The 25,540-nt window shown below is 37.0% G+C and overlaps 1 protein-coding gene and 1 non-coding gene across 9 annotated transcripts in view; both read left to right on the top strand.

Moving 5' to 3' along the window:
• Nucleotides 1–25,046, top strand: part of ATP13A3 (ATPase 13A3) — a 97,216-nt gene extending 72,170 nt beyond the window's left edge. For 7 of the 8 annotated variants that reach the window (XM_077884068.1, XM_077884061.1, XM_077884062.1 and 4 more), the window contains 6 exons: nucleotides 1,614–1,791; nucleotides 3,881–4,071; nucleotides 9,079–9,167; nucleotides 12,780–12,860; nucleotides 14,486–14,575; nucleotides 21,319–25,046. In XM_077884068.1, coding sequence (XP_077740194.1) covers nucleotides 1,614–1,791; nucleotides 3,881–4,071; nucleotides 9,079–9,167; nucleotides 12,780–12,860; nucleotides 14,486–14,575; nucleotides 21,319–21,516 — 827 coding nt within the window. In that variant the 3' untranslated portion in view covers nucleotides 21,517–25,046. The remainder of the gene's footprint in view (nucleotides 1–1,613; nucleotides 1,792–3,880; nucleotides 4,072–9,078; nucleotides 9,168–12,779; nucleotides 12,861–14,485; nucleotides 14,576–21,318) is intronic. The other variant, XM_077884067.1, reaches the window with a different exon arrangement.
• LOC144305644 (U6 spliceosomal RNA) lies at nucleotides 22,822–22,927 on the top strand. The gene has a single exon (XR_013372662.1). It is a non-coding gene; the product is annotated as a U6 spliceosomal RNA (small nuclear RNA).
• Nucleotides 25,047–25,540: the final 494 nt, after the last annotated feature.

The following is a 25,540-nucleotide window of genomic DNA, read 5'->3' as shown; positions in this document are numbered from 1 at the left end:
TCTCTAGACCCGAATCTAATCTAGGCTCACAAATTTCATTATCATGTCACTTTAGTCTTTTTTTTTTTTTAATGATTTAAAAAATTTTTTGAGAGAGAGCAAGAGAGAACAGGTTGGGGGGCAGAGGGAGAGAGAAGCAGACTGTCCACTGAGCAGGGAGCCTGATCTGGGGCTTGATCCCAGGGTCCTGCGGTCATGACCTGAGCCAACGTAGGTGCCCCACTGTAGTGTTTTTTAAACCCAGAATATTACATCAGCCGTTTTGGGGGACATCTTGATGTTGACATTTATGAAAAAAGAAACCCCAGTTATATGGATTTGTCTGATTAGACATTAGACTCGGGCTGTGAGTTCTTGGCAGGAGGATTGCAATACTGTATCCTACGTACAGCATATGAGGGGACACAAGATGTTGGTTTATTTGGTCTTGGTGATTATATCAAAAGAAATCATGGTGTAATGGATATAACCCACTTAGTCAAATGAAAATTCACAAGTCCCTATTGGAAATAAATAGGGAGAGAAGGGAAAGCTCTGCCTGAGAGTAAAATGCAAACTAATAACTATAGAAGGAATAATGGACTTCGACCATGGAAAGACCCTGCTCTGACTGACCTTTTAGGCCAGATAATTCTTTTCAGTGTGTTAGAGGGTGCTAACCAGCATCTCTGGCCCCTACCTGCTAGATGCCAGTAACCCTGGCACATCATGTCTCATGTCATGATCTTGGGGTTCTGGGATCGAGTCCTGCATCAGGCTCCCTGCTCAGTAGGAAGCATGTTATTCTCCCTCTCCTTCTGCCCCTCCCCCTTGCTCATGTGCTCGTTCTCTCTCTCTTTCAAAATAAATAAAATCTTTAAAAAACCAACAAAAACGAAGGTTGAAAGCTATATAAGCATAACAGTAACTTAAAAAAGGGCTTTGAACGCTTATTAAGGTGATAACCACCAAGTTTCTCCACTATAATTTCTGCTCTTCTCTTTGTAATTTTATTATGTAATCTGTAGAAAAATACTGAAACAATGAAAAATCCTGTTCCTCATTAAATTTTCACTCACTAGTTTTAGTATCCACTAAAGATTGTTTAACCCAGTGGTTCTCAACCAACATGATTTTGCCCCCCAGAGAACATCTGACAATGTCTGGAGGTATTTTTGGTTGTCAGAACTGAGCCACCAGGCACCCTGTTTTCAACCTTCGTTAATGTCTCCTTTTTGTTATGTGTTAATGTCTTAAGAGGAAGAAATATGTATTATTACTGTAGCTTTGCAATTAAAGATGCAAAAATAAATTCTTAAACATAGAAGGATGTTGATTAAAATTATAGTTTATATGTTTGTTTAGTATTCTTGTACTAGCGTTTCAGTAGGCTAATAGAAAAGTACTTGTGAGGCACTTTCGAAAAAGCCTAAATTGTATTTTTTTTTTTTTTCTAAATTGTATATTTTTACAGATGATTTAAATATGTATGACATCTGGATTGGCTTTGGGACATTTTTCATATTAAAGATTTGTTAGATGGAACGAATTTAAGTTCCTAAATGAATTTGATTTTGTATTTTATAGCAACCTGTTTAGATAAAAACGTCTCCTTTTTTTCCTCCTCAATATAGTGAGTTTAAATCCCGCCTGGAAGGAACTTGTGGCACAAAGACCACCCTCAGGTCTTATATCCGGGGCCCTTCTCTTCTCCGTTTTGTCTCAGATCATCATCTGCATTGGATTTCAATCTTTGGGATTTTTTTGGGTCAAGCAGCAACCTTGGTATGAAGTATGGCATCCACAATCAGAGTAAGTTGGTCAATCCATTTTAAAAATCTTGTGCAAAATGTGTTGGAACATATATGCGTGTAAAAATAAGTTTTAAGGGCAGCCCCCGGTGGTGCAGCGGTTTAGCGCCGTCTGCAGCTCAGGGCGTGATCCTGGAGACCCTGGATCAAGTCCCACGTCAGGCTCTCTGCATGGAGCCTGCTTCTCCCTCTGCCTGTGTCTCTGCCTCTCATTCTCTCTCTGTGTCTCTATGAATAAATAAATAAAAAGTCTTTAAAAAAAAAAAAGTTTTAAAATTATTTACAAATTCCCCAGCAGGGACACCTGGGTGGCTGGGTGGTTGACGTCTGCCTTCAGCTCAGGGCATGATCCCGGGGTCCTGGAGTCCCGCGTCGGGCTCCCTGCAGGGAGCCTGCTTCTCCCTCTACCTGTGTCTCTGCCTCTCTGTGTCTCTCATGAATAAATAAATAAGATCTTTAAAAACAAAATGTTCCCAAGCTGCTTGATTATATAATTAAGTTATTTGGCCTGTATTTGACTTTACAACATAATAACTCCTTTTATTTCTAGAAATGTGGTCAGGCGTGGTGGTCGTCATAATTATTACCAAGATGAGACTATTGGATCAGTTTCCTAATTAGCTACTGAGCCTTACTTTCCTTATCTGTAAAATGAAAAGATTGAAATTAGTAGAGTCTTCTAAACCCACAATGTTTGTGCCTCTAACTTTTCCAAATTTAGGAAAGACATTTTAAGACCTATAAAAACTTGTAAAAAAGTACTAAGTGCTTCTCTTATTTATGGGTATTCTATCAGTCACAGATTATGATAAAATTATTTTAATTAATTAAACATGTAAGCTGGGGTGCCTGGGTGGGGTCAGTCAGTTAAGCATCTGACTCTTGATATTAGGGTTTTGAGTTCAAGCCCAAAAGTGGGCTCCACGTTGAGTGTGGAGTCTACTTAATTAAAACACACACAAAAAAAACGCCTTCAGCCCAGGGCGTGATCCTGGAGTCCCGGGATCGAGTCCCAAGTCGGGCTCCCTGCATGGAGCCTGCTTCTCCCTCGGCCTGTGTGTCTGCTTTCTCTCTCATAAATCAATCAATCAATCTTAAAAAAAAAGGTTGTAGGAAACCAAGAAATTTAACATTACTGTTTGCCTGTGTGTACGTATAAACACTACGCACCCAAGGGAATAGATGGAATTGTTTGGGGGAAGCTTTCCAGAATTCATTTGTACGGATTAACATTTTATTAGTACTTGCCTGTGCTTTTATAATTAATGTTTTAGTGCTGGTTGTTAAGTGTGTTGGACAGTCCTGCCCACCTGGAAGCAGAGCTGAGAGCATGCCGTAGAGAGGAGGTTGGGGCCCATCTCGGTGCTAAAGTGCTTTGCTGGGTGTTTATTTATAGGAGTCCTCTTCCCCATTCTTCACAGAAACCCTGTGATGGCACAGGCGGTATCTATCCTTACAGATCAGGAAATGGGGGCTCAGAAATGAAAGAATATTTCCTCAGTTAAGCTAAAAAATGGTAGAGTTAATAAGGTCAAACCTAAGGTCTGTTAACCATTACTGTGTTTCTTTGTTTGTTTGTTTGTTTTCTTTTGATTCCAGTATGGTCAACTTACAGTGTTATATTACTTTTATCCCCAAATTTAAAAAGTGAGAGGAGCTTATTAAATATGAAGTTTCTTCTAGTTTTTTTTTAAACTGACTAGAATGTGACTAAGAAAGAGACCCTTAACTCTATTGCCTGTTCTACATATTTTTATCTTGATATCATTGAAATTTTTCCTACAAAAAACCTTATTTCTATGTATATTATGAGAGTGATTCAAAAGCAGTTAAAAGAATTTTTTTTTTAAGAATTTACTTATTTATTCATGAGAGACACAGAGAGAGAGAGAGGCAGAGAGACACAGGCAGAGGGAGAAGCAGGCTCCATGCAGGGAGCCCGATGTGGGACTCGATCCCCGGTCTGCAGGATCACGCCCCAGGCTGAAGGCAGACACTCAACCGCTGAGCCACCTGGGCATCCTCGAAAATTGATTTCTTTTGGGAAATGAGAATGGTATTTAGTAATGTAAAATATTTTTGTGTTCTAGTGCTTGTAATACAACGAGAAGCCTATATTGGAATTCTTCTTCACATTTGTACAATGAAACTGAACTTGATACGCGTAATATACAAAATTATGAAAATACCACAGTGTTTTTTATCTCCAGTTTTCAGTACCTCATAGTGGCAATTGCCTTTTCAAAAGGAAAACCCTTCAGGCAGCCTTGCTACAAGAATTGTAAGTTTGGCATATGTGATTTTTATCCTGCTTCGTTTCTTTAAAAATGTTGTAGGAAGAGTAGAGTTAAACTGTTCTTTCAAAATGAAATAGGTCTTCACAAATAGAATGAACCTAGTGATTTAGGTGTTTACTGTCTTGTTTTGTTCTCATGGTAGCTGCCACTCTAAAGTTTAAAATTGAAGCCACCAGTTCTAAACATTCCTGGTTTTCACATCCAATTGCTTCTGGCTCCAGCTTTTATTTTTACAGCCCATTGCAGACAGAGTTAGAATTAGAAGCAGGAACAGAGGTTCTTCATTTGGAACAGTGGATATTATATTTTGCTTCTGGGTGGTCTGCACAGTGCCAGCTGTCTTTTTGTCATTTTTGACCCTGGTACAAGACAGTATTCACCTGGAATCCTTCATTTGTGTCACCTTTGCATCCACTTTGCTTAAAGGGCCAGTAGAATGGAGTCTTATGCCTGTGTTGACTCATCTAACTATAGCAATCAGAGATAGCATTTTGATTGATCAAAATTAGGGGTTATGGGGAAAAAAATCAATGACTATAAATTGCCAATTTTCAAAAAGTTGAGAATATACTAATATATGGGATGACTTAATTTTTGTCATAAAGAACTTTAGATTTTTGCAGTATCAATGAATGAACAGTAATTCTTTTGCTGTAGTAGAAAGAAATGCCACTGTTCTGGTTGGCAAACTCAGGTCACAGATTTCGGTATATCCTAGACGTAAGTAACAACTACTAGCATTTATTTCTATCATGAGAGTTTACAGAGCATTTTCTCATATATTTAATTTGTAATTGTCCACTATGTGGTTTGTAGGTCAAGTTTTATTTCTACTTTGGACAGGTAAGACTGTTCAAGTATTAATAATGTTGAAATCTGATTTTATGCTTTTCTTTTACAAAAACTGATATTGGGGTGTCTAGGTGCTGCAGTTGAGTGTCTGACTCTTGGTTTTAGCTCAGGTTGTGATCTCGGTCATGGGATTGAGGCCCGCATCCATGAGGTGAAGCTTTTCTCAGGGTTCTCTCTCCCTCTCCTGTTGCCCCTCCCTCGACCAAATAAATAAATTAAAAACAACAACAACAAAAGCCTCTGATATTATCTAACAAGTAGAAACTGTATTACTGAAAAGCATATTGGAAGCATGCTTTGGAACAAAAAGCCTTCCATAGAAGTTCAAAAGCTTCTGAGTACTTCATAACTAAAGTTAGCTTTAGTTAAGGTGAACTTAAAGTTGACATACATGTTTTATTTTTAGTTCCATATTTTAAAATTTCAAGGATATTTAGCATGCCCAAGGGTAGCTAAAACTTCTCGTCAGAGAATAATGCTCTCTTTGTATAAGAAAACTGGTGTTCAAAAAAAAAAAAAGAAAACTGGTGTTCAGACTGTAAGTAAGACAGCCATGTCAGAAAGTTAATTTTATAGATCTAAGTAAATCAACCCTATCTATCCATGCCACTACAATTAAAAAGAGAGATTATTAATTGCCAATTTTTAAAATGGATCTTTTGTATTGGAAAATTTCAAGAAATTTAAAAGCTTTGTATTACTGTTTAATTTTGTATTAAGATATTTTGTATTTGCATGTAAATTCAAATTGACTTGAATAAATAATAAACTCAGTTGTTGATCATTGGACTATTTTTTTAAGATGTGTATTAAAAATTATGTTTTAGCAAAAATATACCCACAAAAACCTTTGTCCTTAATATAAGCAGCTTGTGCATGTCTGGTGGATAAACGGAAGTGCATACTGTCTTAAAATATGCCTCCTGAAAAAGTAAAATAGGAACACTAAAGACAGCATACACGTATTTTGCTGATTTTCACATCTTGTCTGTCATTAGAGTTCCTTAATCTTTCCATTACTGATGAATAAAGAAGTAGGGGGGGGAAAGCAGTGATAGGAATAGTCTAACAGTATAAAGAAATAATACAGCATAAGGTATAAGTAGAGCTGGGAATGAGTGAGGCTTTACTAGAGCTGACATAAGTCTTCTTTCTTTGTTAGGACTTGCTGGTGCTATTCTCTGTGTCTTAACAGTGAAACGTATTAAACCTATTTTGAGATTATTGTTTTAAAAAATTAATCTCAATCTTAGGCATGTTAGGCATTCTCGTCAGAGTGTTTTTGTACTCTTTTGTACTCTTGGATTCTGAATCAAACTGAATTGCAGTCTGCAGTGACCCATTTTCAGCTTCAGCTTATTAGCCCAGTTATATTTTTCTCCTTTGACCATGGGCCGTGATGATACAGGCTTAATTCTTAGAGTCTCATTTAACTAGATGTGATCTCTTGGATTTGGCTTTCTTTTTTGCTACAGCGTCTTACTTGAGTCCTATAACTTCCTGCTTGTGACATCCAAGTCCGGTCTGCGAAGACCTCACTACTGGACTGCCAGTATTTCTCCTCCTCTGGGTCTATATTTTTTCCTGTTCCTCTGCCAGGCCTGAATTGATTGGAGCAGATACCTAGAGACTCTGCAGGATAAGGTGGCCTTTCAAAGATAAACTGAATAATAAGGAAGTAGGGTTAGGAATAAAAAGACTTGAAATTTGTGGTTATAAGTCAGAAGACCCCAGTTCTTATTTTTGAGGAAGGAACAAGAGAAGTATATATCAGAGTCATGAACGAGTATTGTAAGTTTATTTATTCTATGTAAGGCTTTATTTCTGAGTTACATACTAAGGGGAACGTAAAGGAACTCCTTTATGATGCCTGATTTTGATGCCATATGCCATCAAAACCAACTGGTTTTGATGAACAAATCTGTGATGCCATAAGCTGAGACACGGTTCATAATAACTTGAATTTACAAATGCTTTGCATTTGAAGGCCTAAGTCTACTCTTTCCTCTGGTATCCTCATCATATCCTCATCTTATTAGTTGAAATACCTCAGCTCCTAGGGATGTCTTCATGTTCACACAGCTTTGTGGTGGAATCTAAATGTTTACCTTAAGGAACGTTCTCCCCTTATCTCCAGTCACCACCAACACAGAATTAGTTTTGATCACTTAGTCTTCTGGTGAAGAGCATTACTTGTACTTCAGTAGCGATGCCAGGAGAGTCGAGGAGCGGAGAGCACAGTCTGCTAGAATCTCCGTAGCTCTCAAAAATGAATACCTGGTTTTCCCATTCTTGGTTTCTCTGTTTATCTTTTCATTTCGGTGGTTATTTACATTGGCCACCGATGCGCGTCCCTGTCAGATTCCTTCTAATAGCGCCTCTTTCTTTACCCTGGCTAAAGACAGGGAAGGTTTAAATACTTATTTTCTGCTTCACATGGATATCTTGGCAGGTTTTTAGACGTGTGATCAAAGGGAGTGGCTTTAGGAGAAAGAGGAAAATTTGAGAAACGCTGTTGAGGTGGATGTAAGAAGTTTATGAGCCTGAGTAAAAAATTGTTTTCTGGCAACATGTCAGGAACTAGATGACAAATCTCTTTTGTGTATAGCTGTAAAAATGCAGTAAAATTTGGAAAACATTCAATATGGGCTATTACTATTTTGAAACCACTTTTTCTGTCTCTGTGTCTCTCTGGCATTTGTATTCTGACCATTTCTTCTTTTTCTGATTTTGTCTTTTGTGTGTTTCTGTACTTACAACTACCACTTTCCAAATGCTTTTTTTTTTTTAACTGACCACATTAACTCTTTGAATAACTATATAACTTATGTATTGCCTTAGCTGCTACATTTATTGAATAAAATGTTAATGTTTTCTGTTTATAGTTTAGTAGTGTGTTTTAAAAATAAAAATCCAGGGAAAAATTTTTTAAATCTAACATGTGTCCCAGATTTTTCATCCTGTCGGTCAGTGACTCATAATTAAAGTTCCCCTACTTTGGCATGGATGTTAAATAATACAACTTTCTGCCTAAGTTGTTAGAACAATAAATATGTATATTAATATATATAAACAATAACTATGTTATTTCTGCAGAGCAATGAATGATATTGGCCTATGGTTTTGAAACTGACATATTAACAGTGTTTATACTTATAAATGACTCCTATATTTAAAAATAGTATGAGATCCCTCATTTACAGTCCATAGAATAGTATATTAACTTCTTTATCCAATCTGAAGGATTTCTGATAAAATTTTGGTTCCACATGGTATTAATAAAATTTGAGTTTCAAGATAACCTCAGAAAAGATTTTGTAAATGAATATCCAGGCCAAAGAAAAAAGGGAAAAGAGTTGGAGAATACCAATATAATGGGGAAATTTCTGAGCCTTAAGGCTCATTATATAAATAAGAGTCTGCTTGTTTATGTGCAAATGTATGCATGCATATACACAGTTAGCAAATGGCCATAAGCAGGGAGTTTTGAGTTGGAGAGTAATGGGAAGTACTGCTGGATTGAATTTACCATTTCTAGCTACTGCAGCAAGCAGAATAGTTCACATTTAAAATAGTAAATCAACTCAGTTTCTGGGTTTTAACTAACGTTTTCTGTGGCAATATTTTTACAGAGGAAGTCATTGAGAAAGTGGGATTCCCCTAACAGAAATATACTTAGAGGCAAATTAGAATGCCTCTATTTAGGATTATAACATACCTAATACTGGGAGTAACAATGTTATTCAGTATTTTTATAGTCAACAGTAATTAGTCCATACATGTTTTAAATGATAATCTCAGTTTGCTCTGCATAGGCTAGTCTCCTGTCTTTGAATTATATATGGTCTTGATTATCTTATAAAGTAGCTATCTATCTGGGGAAATTAGAAATAAGTGTCCATAAAAGTCTGTCTCTTAATTTTATAAATGCTGATTATGTCTGTTTCACATAAATGAATTCTTTGGGCCTAAATGATGTACTGTAGTCTAGGAAATAACAAAACACACACTTTATATATTTTACCAACCTAAATAGATGTATTCAAAACCAGATCTAGGATTGCTAGTATATCAGTTGTTATTATATATGCATTTTTTTAAAGGAACTTCTAATTTAATTGTTTTACTTTCTTTTTCAGATTTTTTTGTTGTGTCTGTGATTATTTTGTATGTTTTCATATTACTCATCATGTTGCATCCAGTTGCCTCTATTGACCAGGTTCTTCAGGTAAGGGTTCAGCACATCAATTATTATTGATTGTCTAAGGGTGATAATATCTAGGAGAGCAGTAGTAAGACAGGAACAGAAAATGACGTGTTAGTATTATGTGGTTCTTACACAGCCAGATGGGACTTCTGGAGGTTTGCTTAGGGCTTAACGATCTCTCACCTCCCTTGCTCTCATATTCCTGGGGACAAAGATTCATCTGTCAAGGTCATTTCCCCCAGGATCTCTTCTTTCTGAATTTTCTAAGGTGCAGTTATATTAACCCAAAAATACCCTAAAAAGAATAAAGAACATAATTGAAACAGCAGCTTTTATTGAGTCTGTTATTTTATGTTTCTTGCCTGTTTTCTTCAGTCTTTGCTCTGGTTCTATTTCCCTGTCTGAAAAAAAAAATGTTCCTTGATCTTTAAAAATAAAAAAAAAAAAAGCTTTGACCGTGTTATTTGATCTGTCCCTTCTCAACTTATTTGAATAGTCTGTACCTACTGCCTCTTCTTCTCTGGCCACTGAGTTCATATTTTCATTAAAAATCTTACGAATGATGAAATACTTGTTTTATATAAGAGAATATGCACGTGTATATAAGTTGTGCAGCACAATAGTAATAAAATAACATCCATGAGTTTATCATCCAACCTAAAAAAGGTAACATGACACCAGTAAGGCACTATCCCATACCTTTCTCCAAACACCCTGAGGGAACCACTCTTCTAATTTTTTACCTCATTGTCTTGCTTTAATTATATACTTAACCAGTGTTGTATGAAGCCATAGAGATAGTTCTGCTTGCTTTTGATTGTATGACAGTGGCACCTCGCTATTTGTATTTTTCTGTGACTTGCCTTTTCTCATTAGCATTATTTTTAAGATGCATCCATGTCAATAAATGTATTTCATTTCCACTACTGTGTAGTATTCTATTATAGATTATGGGAGTATACTTTTATTCATTTCTCTATCTCCATTGGAAAATAATTAGGTCGTTTGTCATCTTTTCCTGTACTCAGGGGTTTTATCCCAGGTACAAGCAGTTGTGTTACTGAACTTTGAAGAGGTTGACAGTTTATAGTCTTAACCAGCAGGGTATGAGTGTGTCTGTTGCCTCATGTGCTTTGATGAGGGAGTTAGATAAGCACTTTAAGCAAAAGAAGAAAACAAAATAAAACCTGTTTATGTTTCTCTCCTGCCACATGGGTCTTCTGTTTCACAGCCAAATTATTTCTTGAAAGAGTGCAACGTAATTCGACTCCCCTCTCACACACTCATCAGATAGTCTGGCGTCTACCTACTAAAGTTGCCCTGGCCAAGGCCATTAACAACGTTCTTCTTAAGTCCAGTGGACTTGTCCTTTTAGTTTTTTTTTTTTTCCCCCATCTTTAATTGACTCCTCAGTAGTATTTGACAAGTTAGCCAGGTGATCGATCATTCTGGAGACTCCCTCTACAATTTTGTGATGCTGTGCTCCCTTTGTTTTTTTTCTTAACCTCTATGACTCATCGTTTTTAATCTCCAGACTCTCCTCCTCCTGTTCCTTAGATGTTAGTGTTCCACACATTTCTATTCTTCTCTCCCGTGTTAACTCTGTACATTTGGAGGAGCTCATCTGTAGTGCTGGCTTCACCTGTCATATCTTTTATGTTGGACTAGCTTTTACAACGGAGCTTCAGAACTGAGTATCCACTGGCATACTGAATATTACATGCATAGCTCACGGATCAGTTCTCTCATTCATCATCTTGATAACTAACCTTACCATCATGTTCTCCCTCAACCCTGCTTTGTCTTTTGTTTTTTTGTTACTAGTATTTATCTGAGTCAGAAGTGTATATATGTGTCGTGTATATATGTGTCGTCGTCGTCTTTTCATAGCCAGTCTGTTGCTAGATTCTCTGTTTTCTTACTCTGAATCTATTTTACCTTTACTCCATCTCATTTGCCACCTAAAAGGCAGCTATTGTTTCCTCTACTCACAATACTTGTAACACCAAGTGTGTGTCCCAAACCAACTAGTCCTCCAACTGGGTATCTTACAATTCAGTTCTGATACCAACTACCTGGAATCAGCACACACCCTACAGGTTAAAGACTGTCCCACAAGAGTGCTCTCCAACTTGAGATAACAGTTGTAAGTCCCAGGTCATCCCCTGTGCTTCTTATTGATTACATATAAATCAGGGTTCCCAGAACCTCCTCCTCAGGTTCAATAATTTGCTGTAAAACTGAGGTTAAGACCTATGTTTATTGGTTTATAATAAAGGTACAGATGAACAACCAGATGAGGAGGCAGATAGGCCAAGGACTGGAAATGTCTCCAGCATAAGACTTTCTGTCCTTGTGGAGTTGGGATGCATCAACCTCCCAGAACGTGGCTGTGTTGCCTGAACGAGAAGCTCTCTAAACCTGAAGTTCAGGGATTTTTTTTTTTAATTTTTATTTATTTATGATAGTCACACACACAGAGAAAGAGAGAGAGAGAGAGAGGCAGAGGGAGAAGCAGGCTCCATGCACCGGGAGCCCGACGTGGGATTCGATCCCGGGTCTCCAGGATCGCGCCCTGGGCCAAAGGCAGGCGCTAAACCGCTGTGCCACCCAGGGATCCCTGGGATTTTTTTTTTTTAATGGAGGCTACCTCATCTAGTCATGGTTAGTTATTAACTTAGTCTCCAGCCTTTCTCCCTTCCGTGGAGGATGGGGGAATGGGCCTGAAAGCTCCAAGCTTCTAATCATTGCTTAGTCTTTCTGATAACCAGCCCCCATCCTGGAGCTATCCAGGAGCCCACCATGAATAGCCTCCTTAGAATAAAAGACATGATCCCTAGGAAATTCCAGGGTGTTTAGGACCTCTGAGTAAGCCGCTCTTATTGTCACCATCACTCAGGAAATTACAAGAGTCTTAAGTGCTCTGTGTCAGAGACCAAATATATAACTATTATCTGGTGGCCCCCATCACTGATTTCTACTTCGATCATCTCTTATCTTGATTGCTGTAGCAGTCTCCACCCTTAAAATCTTTCTTGCTGGAATCATGGGTGTTTTTCTAAAACATAAGATCATATTAGTCCTCCACATCTAGCACAGTATTTTAGGTACTCAGTAAATATGTGTTGACTAAAAGGTGAATGCATGAATAGGATTTTTTTCCCTTTTATTTTTTTAGACCTTAGAAATTAATCACAGACATTAAAGTGAAAACTTAGACTGTATTTGTTAATTTGTATACTTTGATGAATTTGTCTTTATGACAGTATATAGAGTGTTGAGTGATACTTCATTATTTGATCAGTATCTGCCGTATTATATTTGTTTTAAAAAATAGGAACTTGTTAGAAATTCATTAACTAGTAGAAAGCATGGGCTTTTGATTTTGAGTGAATAGGATTTGATTCTAAGCTCAGCCACTTTAACTGTACTGTTCTTTTAACCTTGAGTTACACTTTTGAGCTTCATCCTCTGAAAAGTGGATATACCTTGTGGCATTGTTAAAAATTGAGTAGATAGTGTATGTGAAGGTGCTTGGTATGTAATAGGAATTCAGTAAATTTCGAAATCATGATATAATGCTGTAACATAAACTGCATACTACAATTTTAACTTAAAAATTTTGTCTTACAGATAGTGTGTGTACCATATCAGTGGCGTATAACTATGCTCATGATTGTTCTTGTCAATGCCCTTGTATCTATCATGGTGGAGGTAAGCACTTCAGATAATCAGATGGCTACGTTGCTGCTTTGGGATTCTTGGTGATTTAATAGTCCTGGGAGAAGAGGACAGGTAACATTATGGAAGCCCACAAAGAGTTTCAGTCTCATTTTAGTTAAATTCATTTAGCTCTCTCTCCTGACCTTTTCTGTTAACTGATAATTGTCATATTAAGGGATATGATGTAGCTGTAATCATACAGATAGGAGGAGATAAGCAGGGAGATAGTGAACATTAGTGATCTACGGGAAAGGGAGAAGATTAGTGCTTATGCGACCCCTCAACTAGTGGGCCCATGATCATGAAATCAGAATGGGGGTGTACCACTAGAGACCTGTGGTATACAGTAAAAACTCCCGTTTAAGGGAAAAAGGAGGGAGGGGGCTTTCTACATGAACTCTAGTAAATTTTAATGACAGTTTATTGAAAGTATAAAATAATGACTGCTCTGAACTTACTGGCACTGATTACTGGAACCTCCTCCTTGGTATTTACTTTTGAGTTTCCTCTGGAGGTCTTAAGTCCTCTGTGATTGATTGTATATTATATAGTTATTCTCCTATTAGGATTGCCCTTAAGTTGACTTCTGTAAAGGGAGCCAGTAATAAGTAATGCTTATTAATAAAATTTTATCTGTTCTCTATTAAAATATTATAATCCACTTCTTTTATATTCGCTATTATAATTCACTGTTATAATTCTATTATATTATAGAATATAATATATTCTATTATAGAATATATATTCACTTCTATTCACTTCTATAGTAGCAATATATGAAATGGAAGAAGGAGATACAGTTGTCATTTTTAAGTGAAAGGTTCTCTTCATAGGGCAGGCTTTTGAATTAAAATTAAGTAATTTGTGGGGAAATGTGTATACTTCAGTGATTATGCTTAATTTGTTATCTTTCTAAAAGATGACTTGGTATTTAAATTTGGGCCATAATTGGCAGCGTAGCTATTATGCTACTGCTTTTTTAAGTTGTCCAGTGGAAAGTATTTGTGCTATTTTATGGACACGAGAAAGCACATCTAAGATATTATATTTTAAAAGCTTTCCCTTTTTTATAATATAAGTTCATCTGTTCACACAAATATTACTTAAAATCTAGAGGAAAACAATTTTTAGGGAATCTGCTCATAATCTCTCTTATTATTCTTGTTTAGTATTGAAAGAATTTTTGTGTTGGACTTTGATGATACTCATGAGCTCATCTATAGACATAGACTTAATATCATGTTAATTGAATGAAAATAATTCATTGTTAAAAAAAAACTCAAATTATAAGCATTATTTTAAAATGGGAAAGACCCAAGGATGCGATTAAAAACCACATTTTGTGGAAATTTTAGAGGTCCCATTTTTTCAAGAATTTTATGGTATTTGTTACCTATGTTGCCTTGTTAAAAAAAAAAAAAAAAAAAACCAAAAAACCAAAAATGTTCTCTTGTTAATGCTTTATCCTTTTCCAATATTAACTGAAATTGTCTATATGAAAACCAAGTCATGTTTTTCACTAATGATGCAGCTTTGTATGAGCATTTTAAAATGTGCACATTAATAAAGAATGACTTAGTCATTTTTAATTCTTAACTCACTGGAATATCTCTCAGAACTTCTTCCTTGACATGGTCCTTTGGAAAGTTGTGTTCAATCGAGACAAACAAGGAGAATATCGCTTCACCACCACACAGCCACCACAGGTTGGAAATCAGCACTTACTCTCAATTCTTCACGCGTATTTAGGCTCTTTTAGTTGTGTGCTCTGCCGCCTTTCTGTAGGGTGATGTTCTGTTGTGTGTTTACTCAACCTTTTCTCCTGTGCCTGGCATTTCATTCCCTGTAAGGAGTCCTAGAAATTCTTGGCAAACCTTTGTTACAGATTTTTCAGGACTTCAGAAATTTCATAAGTCTCTTTTCCATTCCAATCCGTATCTTCGCTGTGTGTAAAGGTCTTCTCAGTAGTGAGAGGTTTCCCATTTCTCTCTGGTTTATATGTTTACGGTTTTCATGAGTCCCCATTAGACCTAAATGAGATTCATGGAAACATAGTTATGAAATGGGAATTGTTCAGAGGCCAAAATGAATCAAAATTCAGAGGCCAAAATTTTGAGGAATTATTTCTGATCTCTTGTCAGCAATCACTGTACCTTGATTTGGGTGGCTTTTTGGCTTTTCCAAACATAGGTCTCTCTTCATAAAGATTTTCAGAGACCATGCATATCTGTAAATAAATCACAGCGTGGGACTTTTGACTTTTTGGATCCCTTCACAAGCCTGAGATTTGAAAGACATACAAGCTCCATGGGAAAAAGAGGAGAGAAATAGTTGAATAAAACCCATTTCCTGGTGTTTGGATGTTGAAGTATAGTTCGATACCGTAACATACAGTCGTATAGTATAAACTAATGTTAAACTAATATTGTGTTACCTGTGTAGAAGCATATGTATGCCCTATGTAAGGTAACCTATCAGGTCAGTCTTTTTTTTTTTTTTTTTTAACCTGATACCGTTGAATTAGCTCTGATCCAGCCCATTTGGATATAAAGAACTTGACAACACAGTGTCTCCCCACCTCCTTATCTGACCCATTGCCGTTTATGTATTGGCGAGGTGATGTGCTTTTACACATGTGAGTTCTAAATCTTCCCTTCATTCTGAGGCACAAGGAAAGCTTTCAGAGTTCAAGAGGATTCCCTGGCATTTCTGAGTTGGGCCACTCACTTATTTTTAGCCTTCTTTTACTTAAGTACCAACTTCCTGAGCTTTATTTTGGTATTTCAATGGGCTTGATGCCCAGTGTAGTATCACAGATTACTTTCCTTATAAGACGTCCCGTGGAGTGCCATTTCCTTGTCTTCTGTTTTATGATGAAGAGTGAGAGTTTGGTAGTAATGGGATGAGTCTGGCTTCAGCTTCAGTTCCTTTTTCTCAAAGTGGTGTAGTGATATGGCCACAGCTATATCAGGGGCTCACATCCCTTAGCTAAATCTCCTTTGTGTCCAAGTGTTTTTCCTTTTGGTTACCTCACTATGTTATTTCAAAGGGTATATTCTGGCTCATATCATCAGTCCTCATATGAAATGTTTGTATCGGCAAGGCCCAGGCCATGGAAAACATTTACATTGAGTTTCCAGCATCTCCAAAGAGTTCTCTAACTGTTGATCTAAACAGGAAATGTGAGGGCACCTGACTGGCTCAATCTGTAGTGTTATGACTCTTACCTTGGGATTATGAGGTTTGAGCCCAACATTGGGTGTAGAGATTTTTTTTTTTAAGATTTTATTTATTTATTCACGAGAGACACCCAGAGAGAGAGAGAGAGAAAGAGAGAGGGGCAGAGACACAGGCAGAGGGAGAAGCAGGCTCCATGCAGGGAGCCCGACGTGGGACTTATCCCAGGATCCCGGGATCAGGCCCTGGGCTGAAGGCAGGTGCTAAACCGCTGAGCCATCTGGACTGCCCCTAGAGATTACTTTAGAAAAAAAATTCTTTAAGCAGGAAATGGCAGGTTCTGAGGAGGCATTATACCCTATTTATTCAAAAGTGGGTATCATAAGCCTCCTTTAAAATATTTGAATTGGAAATTTCTCCTCAGTTTTCAACAAAAATTGAATGGGAGAAGATTCTATCATTTGCTAAATCTGTTTTCTAGAAATTTGGTAGTATCTGTCTTCTTTATTTTTAAGAGTTTGTGTCTTTCATGTGAAGTCCTACCTCTGAAGTGCTCACAGGAGAGAGTGAAGGTGGCGAGTGGTCTAGCATAGGCAGCTCCAGCATTCCCTGTGTGTTTTGCCACTTTGTTCTGAGAATCCCAGAGTAGACGAGAATTTTAGTCTTCATTTTCTGTAGTCATGATTGAGAAAGCATTTTCTAAATTACTGGCTTTAGAAAAGAGTTGTTGTAAGGTTTTAGCACAGAATGCTTCCCGCTTTCATCTTCTGACACTTCTGTGTGTAATGTGGTTTCACTCTTCATATTTGTGACCCTTCAAGAACTAGTCAGCTAGTCGTATTACCATAAGGCTGTGGTTCTCAATCAGAGACAGTTCTATTTGCCCCTGCCTACCCTGACATTTGGTGGTGTCTGGAGGCATACTTGGTTGTCACACTTGGAGAGGAGAGGGGTTGCTCCTGGCATGCAGTGGGTAGAGGCCAGGGGTTTTGCTCTGTAAACATCCTACAGAGGTACACGGGACAAACCCCTCATAACAAAGACTGATTTTTTTGGAGAGAAAGTGAGAGAGAGTTCATGAGCGGGGCGGGGAGAGAGAGGAGAGAGAATCCCAGGCAGGCTCCACAGTGTAGAGCCTGACATGGGACTTGATTCCATGACAACTGAGATCATGACCCGCGCTGAAATCAAGAGTCGGATGCTTAACCAACTGGGCCACCCAGAAGCTCCACACAAAGAAATTTTAGTCCGAGATGTCACTAGTGCCAAAACTGAAGGTGAAAAAGAAAGTAGAGGCGAGAAGTCCCTTAAGGACTTCTGTGGCTACCGTAATTCTCTGCCACAAACTCTCGTTCCGCCTCTGACTGCTCTGTGCTCTTTTCTACCAAGGATCCCATGAGGTCTTTTCAGACTGCAACTCCCAACCATCTGTATTAATTCTGGGAGGAAGAGAAGACCTATTTCTTTCTTTTTCCTCCTTTACCATATAGACCCAAGGGCCATGGAATTGTGTTGAAAATTTCAAAGCTAGAGGCCCTGGACTAGGCCCCACATCTTAGACAGTTGGATTGGGAAGTCAGGAGCCTTATCTGAAAATCTCTGACGACTTTGTCTAAAATATCTGTTTATCTACAAGGGACATTGTACACCTCCAGCATCCTCCCAAATCTTAAGGTCTTATTTCTAACTTCACTTTGTACATAAAGCAGCAACATTGGGTTGACTTGCCAAGGTTGTGCATGTAATGAATAACAAAATTGGGAGTTGAAACCAGGGTTTCTCAATTTCAAGAAGAGTTTCTTTTTTTATAAAGCGTTACCCCTATTTAGGAAGATCTGTGCTGCATAATCTGTTACTAAAAAGCATTTGTGTGTATCCTGTGTCTGGTAAACTAGGGCCAATTAGTAGTAGATGTGGACCTAGGATCATGTCGTCGTGTAGGTTGATCCTGCCCGAGGATTTGTGCTGGATTATGTTTTCCTTTTGTGGGGAAAAGCAGATATTAGTGGTAGTCTTCACGCCACTTAGAAGATTATTTGAGCTTATTTAGATAGAATGTTAATTCTGATTATCTTTATTTTATATTCAGGATTGGTATGGAAGAAGACGATTTTGAAAACCACAGTATCATTACAGCACTTCCCGCACAAGCATGGCTTTATATTTTACATGCTACCTGTGAAAGCATTTCCTAAAAGTAGACTGGCATTGGGATTCTAGAGTGAATAGCTTGGAATGGCCTAAGAAGCAGGAGAATTTTAGCTATAGATCTTTTTGAAAGTTCTTTGTGATCTCTCTTCTGGACTGTGGTAGCCACTTTCCTGTCTTTGAGGGACACACTCAGTCATTCAACCATTGCTTTTGGCAGCAAAGGAGAAGATCCAGTTGCTATAGCTACTGTATTCTCCTGCTTCAGGGATTATGCTTGGATGTTGGGGGAGACCTTCGTGCTCACTCTAAGCCCTGTGGTGTCCCACCTCTTTGCCCTCCTCTTCTTGCTGTCATATCTCCCTTGGTTCATTTCTCTAGCATGCCTGTAGCACCTTTTCTTTTCTCTACCAGTGAATTGTATTGTATTTGAGGATGTATGTGGTATGTTTGTATTTTTAAACTAACAAACCTATATTGTGTATTTTTTTGTGTATGATACTTGGGGAAGGTGAGGTACAGGAACAGCATGTTTCTAATCATAGTAGAAGGAGATTCTCTAGTTTTCTTGTGACTTAATTTATTTTTTCTGAATTATAATTTTACTTGTTTTTGATAAGGAAGTGAGGATTTTTTTAAAAAACATGCATCTCGGGCAGCCCCAGTGGCGCAGCGGTTTGGTGCTGCCTGCAGCCTGGGGTATGATCCTGGAGACCTGGGATCGAGTCCCACATCGGGCTCCCTGCATGGAGCCTGCTTCTCCCTCTGCCTGTGTCTCTGCCTCTCTCTCTGTGTTTATGAATAAATAAATAAAATCTTAAAAAAAAAAACATGCATCTCAATGTAAAAAGATTTCTATTTCATTGTGATTCTGTTTGCAACGAAATTAGTTTCCAATTTATTGCTTGCCTCACTTTCTACAGGTAGGAAACTGGACTTACGGGTGTATGTGTGTCTTAAGTTTGAAGACACTGGGCTGTGACTTATCTTAACTCAGCCTGCTATGCATTGTCGCGTGCCCTTCCACCCAGCCAGTTCATCTGGACAGTCAAAACCTGTATGTTTTCGCTTTTTTAAAAGTCAGCATTCACCATTTGCCTTTTCCTGTGGTCCTTTAACAGTGCTACAGGCTGTAAAATGAAAAGTGACAGCTTTCAGATTGATTTAGGAACAGGGTATCTTTTTTCTCACTACACTGAAGAATTTAAGCACCTTGGGGAAAACATAGACCCAAGTAGTGAGTCTCATCTCAGGTTACATATGAAGGTGTATTGTGTATGTGCCTACACAACGTGTAATGTGGAAAGGAATTACAGTTGACCTTTGAACGGCACAGGTGTTAGAGGTGCTAACTGCCCCTCGCCCCGTGCAGCCCAAAATCTGTGTATAAATTTTGACTCCTCAAAAACTTAACCACTGGGGCAGCACCTGGGTGGCTCAGTTGGTTAAGCATCCGACTCTTGATTTCAGCTCAGGTCATGATCTCAGAGTTGTGAGATCAAGCCCTGTGTTGGGCTCCTTTGCTCTTTTGTGCTCTCTGCCTCCCTCCCTCCCTCTCTCTCCAGTAAATAAATCTTTAAAAACAAAACAAAACTACTGATAGCCTACAGTTGGCCTTACTGATCGTATAAGCTGTCAGTTAACACATATTTTGTATGTCGTATGTATTATATACTGTATTCTTAAAGTAAGCTAGAGCAAAGTGTTACTAAAAGAAATCATAAGGAAGAGAAAATAAGTTTTTAGTACTGTATTTTACAAATCTGCGTAATTGGACTTGCACAGTTCAAACCCATATTGTTCAAGGGTTAGTTAGCTGTATTTGTTATTTGGATCACCTGAAGAATCCTATTATCTAGTCTCTTCTGAATCCTAATGCCAAGTATTTTCTTGTAGACTGCTTTTAAGATGATGATAGTTCTTTTTAGTTATGACAATAAAGAGGCTACTAGATAAAGATCTCCAGCCTCCCCCGCCCCCCCAGTCCTCATACAGCTTATTTGTGACCACAATTTTTGCCTGTGAATTCTTGGTACCAGTGCATCTTTTTGTGTTTTGTTGATAAAATTAACACTTTCAAAGGTCTTCTAGTTTAAGATTTTTTTTTAAAGATTTTTTTAAAAATTTTATATTATTTTTGCTGTTCTCTGCTAGTCAATTTAGAAACACATGTTTCAAAACATGTTACAGCAAATTTGCCTTCTTTGATGATGAAACCATTTTGGGTATCAATATTAAAATGCTTTACTTACCTCAGTTATGTTACATTTCATTTTGTGAGATTACTTCAATTGAGATTAAACCTAGTTGCAGCTTGAGGTACATGTTGATGGGACAACAAACACCATGGGGTTTAAATTTTGTTTGAAGAAGTGACAGCCAGAGTAATTAGAAGTTGACTGTTCTTCAGAGGTGACTATAACTTACGCCTCAGTACAATCATTTTAGTTTTATTTCAGTTTTATCTCAAATTTCAATTAAATTCTGAGGACCTATATTGAATCTACATTTTTGTATAACTAGGGACTGCTTTCTTGTTCTTAAAAGATTGTTTATCTAAGATCACATTCATTAAAAACATTTGGATTGATCCAGAAGAATTTCAATGCCAGCAGAGCTTTTTATAATGAAATAATACTAAGAAATAGTGCTTGATTTATACTTTTCTATGTACTTCTTTCCAATAGTGGAACACCGGGGGAAGCTATAATTATAAAACAAAATTGTTTTTTTATAGTAATGAAAACATGTGAAAAGAAGTGATTGACAGTAAACACGATCCAGGTTCTAGTTTTGACCTAACAGTATTTTCATCGTGCTTTATTTTTTGAAAGATGACATGAATAGTAATAATAATACTATTTGTATACTACTTTCTTCCAAAAATGAGCAGCTAGCTGGCTGAATTGCTAGGAGCAATGGTATAATCTGGGATAGAATACGGGGGTTTTCGTATTAAATATTAAAAATATTTTCTTTCATTTGGATTTTTTCCATTTATTTGTTGTACTCAGAAGTCCTTTCTCTTATTTTCCTGTGTTGATGTATTTTGCTTTTAAAAACTTGTTAAGAACAAGCAGATCTTAATCTACTTGTATATTCTTTTTTTCCCTTATTTTCTTAGGAGTCAGTGGATCGGTGGGGAAAATGCTGCTTGTCCTGGGCTCTGGGCTGTAGAAAGAAGGTACCAAAGGCAAAGTATATGTATCTGGCTCAGGAGCTCTTGGTTGATCCAGAATGGCCACCAAAACCTCAGACAACAACGGAAGCTAAAGCTTTAGTTAAAGAGAATGGATCATGTCAAATCATCACCATAACATAGCAGTGCATCACTCTCGGTGGTATGCTAGTAGCAGGAGAATGCAATTTTAGGACATTCTGATCCTGTGTGTCGGAATGGCACCATTTCAATTTATGTCCCTTCTAATAGCTGATACTAGAGCCTTTTTTTTTTTTTTTTTTTTAATAAACAGAACAGAACAATAAGATTGACCTGTCAGTTAAATTAATAGTCTGTAAAGTCCTATATCTTCTTTCAGTAACTACATAATACATATATTTCCAGAATTTTTTGTTAACCTCAGTGATACTCTTTATATAGGGTACAGAAGAAAGATGGTATTTGATAGGCTTTTAGACATTAGCTTCTGAGACTTGGTTTATCTGTTTAAATTTATTATTTTCCTCACTCGCTTATTAGAAAAAGTCCTCGTTTATATACCAGCCCTAAATTTGCTATTGATCAATAAAATGGGTGTTAATTACCCTCCAGTGAAAATAGGTAGAAAGCCTGTTTTCTTTTGGTTCCAAAATTTCTTGCAAAGACTTCCATATATACCTACACCTGTTCCCTTTGATAGCCTAGGAGTTAGTTTTATGGTGTTGCTTATAGAATAACTCAGGTAATTTCCATTTATGGTTTTATATTTTCTGTACAAACTGCCTGGGTTTTATTTTTCTAATCAGCAAGGTGCTTCACTGCCTTCTTCAGACGTCCCTCAAAGCTATTAAACAGATCTTGTGGTATGTCTCCTACAGTAGTATAATTTACATCACTTAAATGTTGTAGGACCATTTTCACTGGGAAAGAAAGTTTTTTGTTGTTGTTGTTGTTTTGCAATAGATGTAGGTCTGTCTGATATCTCTTTTTTTTCTCTCAGGTTTTATATAATTTTAAATATTTTTATTTTCTATCTTTTTAATTACTTAAAGACATAGGATAATAGTGAATTGGGTTTTGTTTTTCGTTTTGTTTTAGTCTTTTGAGTTAGACTTTCACCTACTAAAATATTTAAGGGTTGATACATGTCTCTCCTATGAATAATGAGGCTTAAAAATGAGTGGTTTTGAGTGACTGCTTCTTCAAAACAGTATGAACTCGCGGAGTTTGTTTTATGCCATTAGGTGGCGCCAGAGGTCAGAGTTTACCTGTTTAAGATGGGATGTTTACAAAGGAGCATTAATTTGGATGTAAAAATTTGTGGGAGGAAGAAAAAATGAAATAAAGTTAAAGAATAGACATTAATTGGGCCAAAAGAAATGTGAAAAGCATTTTTCACCTTTCTGTTTTTTCTGGTTATTTTTAAATTCGAAACAAAATTAAAGTAACCTTAAAAATGCCTTTCTGGTGCTCGCTTCTGCAGCACATACACAAAATCGGAACAATACAGAGGAGATTAGCATGGCCCCTGTGCAAGGATGACACGCAAATTCGTGACATGTTCCATATCTTTTCAGCTTGGGGCGTGATCCTGGGATCCGGGATCGAGTCCTGCGTTGGGCTCCCTGTGAGGAGCCTGCTTCTCCCTCTGCCTGAGTCTCCTCTGCCTCTCTCTCTGTCTCTCATAAATAAATAAATCTTTTTTTTTTTTTTTTTTTTTAAATGCCTTTCTGGGTAAGATCCAGCAGTTTGGCAAAGCCCACAGTTCTGATAAACACAGAAATTGCTATGCTATAAAACGGACACTAAACTAACTAAACTATGTGACATTATCCTGTGTTCTTCCCTAACTGGTAGCAGGCTTGTGCTGTCCACTTCCAGCTGATCATTGTTTTTCTGATAGATATTTACCAGTTTATCAGATGTTAGCCAGAGCTCTAGAACCACATGGTTCTCATTTTTTATGCTGCAGAGACCTGAATGATGTTAGGTAACTATAGGAAAATGTAAGTTACACTCAGGATCACTGTTAACTGCTATTGCCACTGATGATTCTTACAAAAATATTAATCGAAGTTTTCCATCAGAAAGCATAATATGATATTAATACACATTAGATAAGAACAGTTGTTCATGAATGAACAATTTTGTGAAGCTATGCATCTTAGACCTCTTGAGCTGTGAATTAGCACTGTTATCTATAGTTACTTACTCTTGATCATTTTCTGGTTTCCACATTCATTTTTAGTATGTATAAACATTATTCTTAAAGTGATTTCCCAGAATTGTAGATTTTATTCTTTGATTTAAATACTGAAGCATATAATTAATGACTAAATAGCAGCTTAGAAATCCAGTTACTGGATTGTATTTAACATCTTTAAGAGCATGATCATAAAGAGCTGTACTTTTTACACCTTTCTCTTTTTTTAACATTTAGATTTTATGAGTGTTTTATATCTCATTTGTCCATATTATTTTCAAAGGAGTGAGGTTTTTAGGTAGCTGGAAGAGCATCTGTAGGAATCAGATTTGAACATAGACAAGGTGGGTTGTTCAAGTTGCAATTGATGGTTTCCAGAATATTATTTGAAGAATGTCTGTGAATCTAGGTGTGGGTCCTACTCAGTGCCATAGATAGGAGGAGTTCTCTCTCTGTAGGTCACCGTTACATAGTAATTTTGATTCTGAACTTCACATTAAATTATTTGAGTGTATACAGACCTAAATTTAAAAATCTGTACATATCTTATTTTGATGTATTAAAGATTAATAAATATTGCCGATTAAAATTTTATTTATGCACATACTTAAAGGACAGAAATGTCCGGAAAAGTAATTGTTAAATAATGATATGTAACTTTTTAACTTTTTAAATAAATAACAAGATTTTTAATGTGTGTCTCCCTCAGGGTTGTTTAAAGTTTTTTTTTTTCTCCCTCGGATATAAATAGTGGTAACTATATGTTTTGTATCTTCTAGCACCAACTGCTGTAAAGCAATGCTGCAAATAATGCTTGAATAAAAGTGGCTAAGCCAACAACAAAATAAATACTTTTTATATTAGTTTTATAATTCCTACATTCGAGAGCTTTCCAAATTGCACTTGCATTTAAACAGAACTGTTGCGGTCTTAACTGTATTTATTTTGTCTCCCATGTTTGTGAAGATACTGCACAGTTTCAGAGGCATGGTAAATAACATATCAGTGTTTATGTATTTTGTTCCCCAAACGGCTATAGATAATAATATCCAGAGAAGAGCAAAATCCAAGCTTTAAAAAAACCTTCTAAATCGCATGCATGCAATTTTGACATATCTGAAAATAGGTTTTTGTATATTTATGGTGGGAGGTGATGGGGAACTTTTGACAAAATGTGCGATGTTAATTTTTGTATAGTCTGTGGGCATTTACACATTTTTAATGTAATTAAATTTTAATGTAATTAAATTAATAAGATAGCTACTTCCTGTTATGATTTGTGAATTCCCTAAGACTTTGGATTTTTTTTAAGTAACTTTATATCAGAAATGATACTGCATCTTTATATTTTTTAAATTGTATTGCTGCTCAAGAATGGTACCCTGATGTCGAAAAGGCATACATTCATAATTGTACATTTAGCATTGTAAATTCATAATCTTTTTTGGATTGAAGCTATTCAAAATAAAAATTTAAATGAATGAAATAACATTTTATTTCTGTGTCCTTACACATTTGTTTGCCTTTTAGCCATACAAATACTGCCCTCTCTGGATTTATTTTCCTACTTCGTATTTTCCCATTTCCTTTGTTTAACTTAGAATTTTTGAAGGGGATAAATACTGTTTTGCACATATATATCACATCATGTGTGTGACCATCCAGTGGAAACCCATTCGTTAGTCAGATACGATGTAGAACCAAACGTTATTTGTATGGAGGCCGGAGGGCAATCGTGAAATGTTGATACAAGAGGCTTAGAATCTACTAACAGTTGGGAAGATCCAGCCACGTCAATGCCACGTAAAATCGTGTAAGTTTGAAGTCAAGTGGCAGCTGTGGCTACGAAAAGAGTGTTCCCAAGGAGAGAGAAGCTGTGGAACTGTGCATTGTCCGAGAAACGTCAGAGAAGGCAGGATTTGTGTTGGCCTTTGTACTAGGCAGGAGACGTTTCTGGGTATCCCGGGTTCTACAGGAGGTGTG

Source organism: Canis aureus, chromosome 35 (assembly GCF_053574225.1).
Source record: "Canis aureus isolate CA01 chromosome 35, VMU_Caureus_v.1.0, whole genome shotgun sequence".
Taxonomy (NCBI): Eukaryota; Metazoa; Chordata; class Mammalia; order Carnivora; family Canidae; genus Canis; species Canis aureus.
Note: the sequence above shows the minus strand (reverse complement) of the source record. Positions and strands in the feature narration are given on the sequence as shown.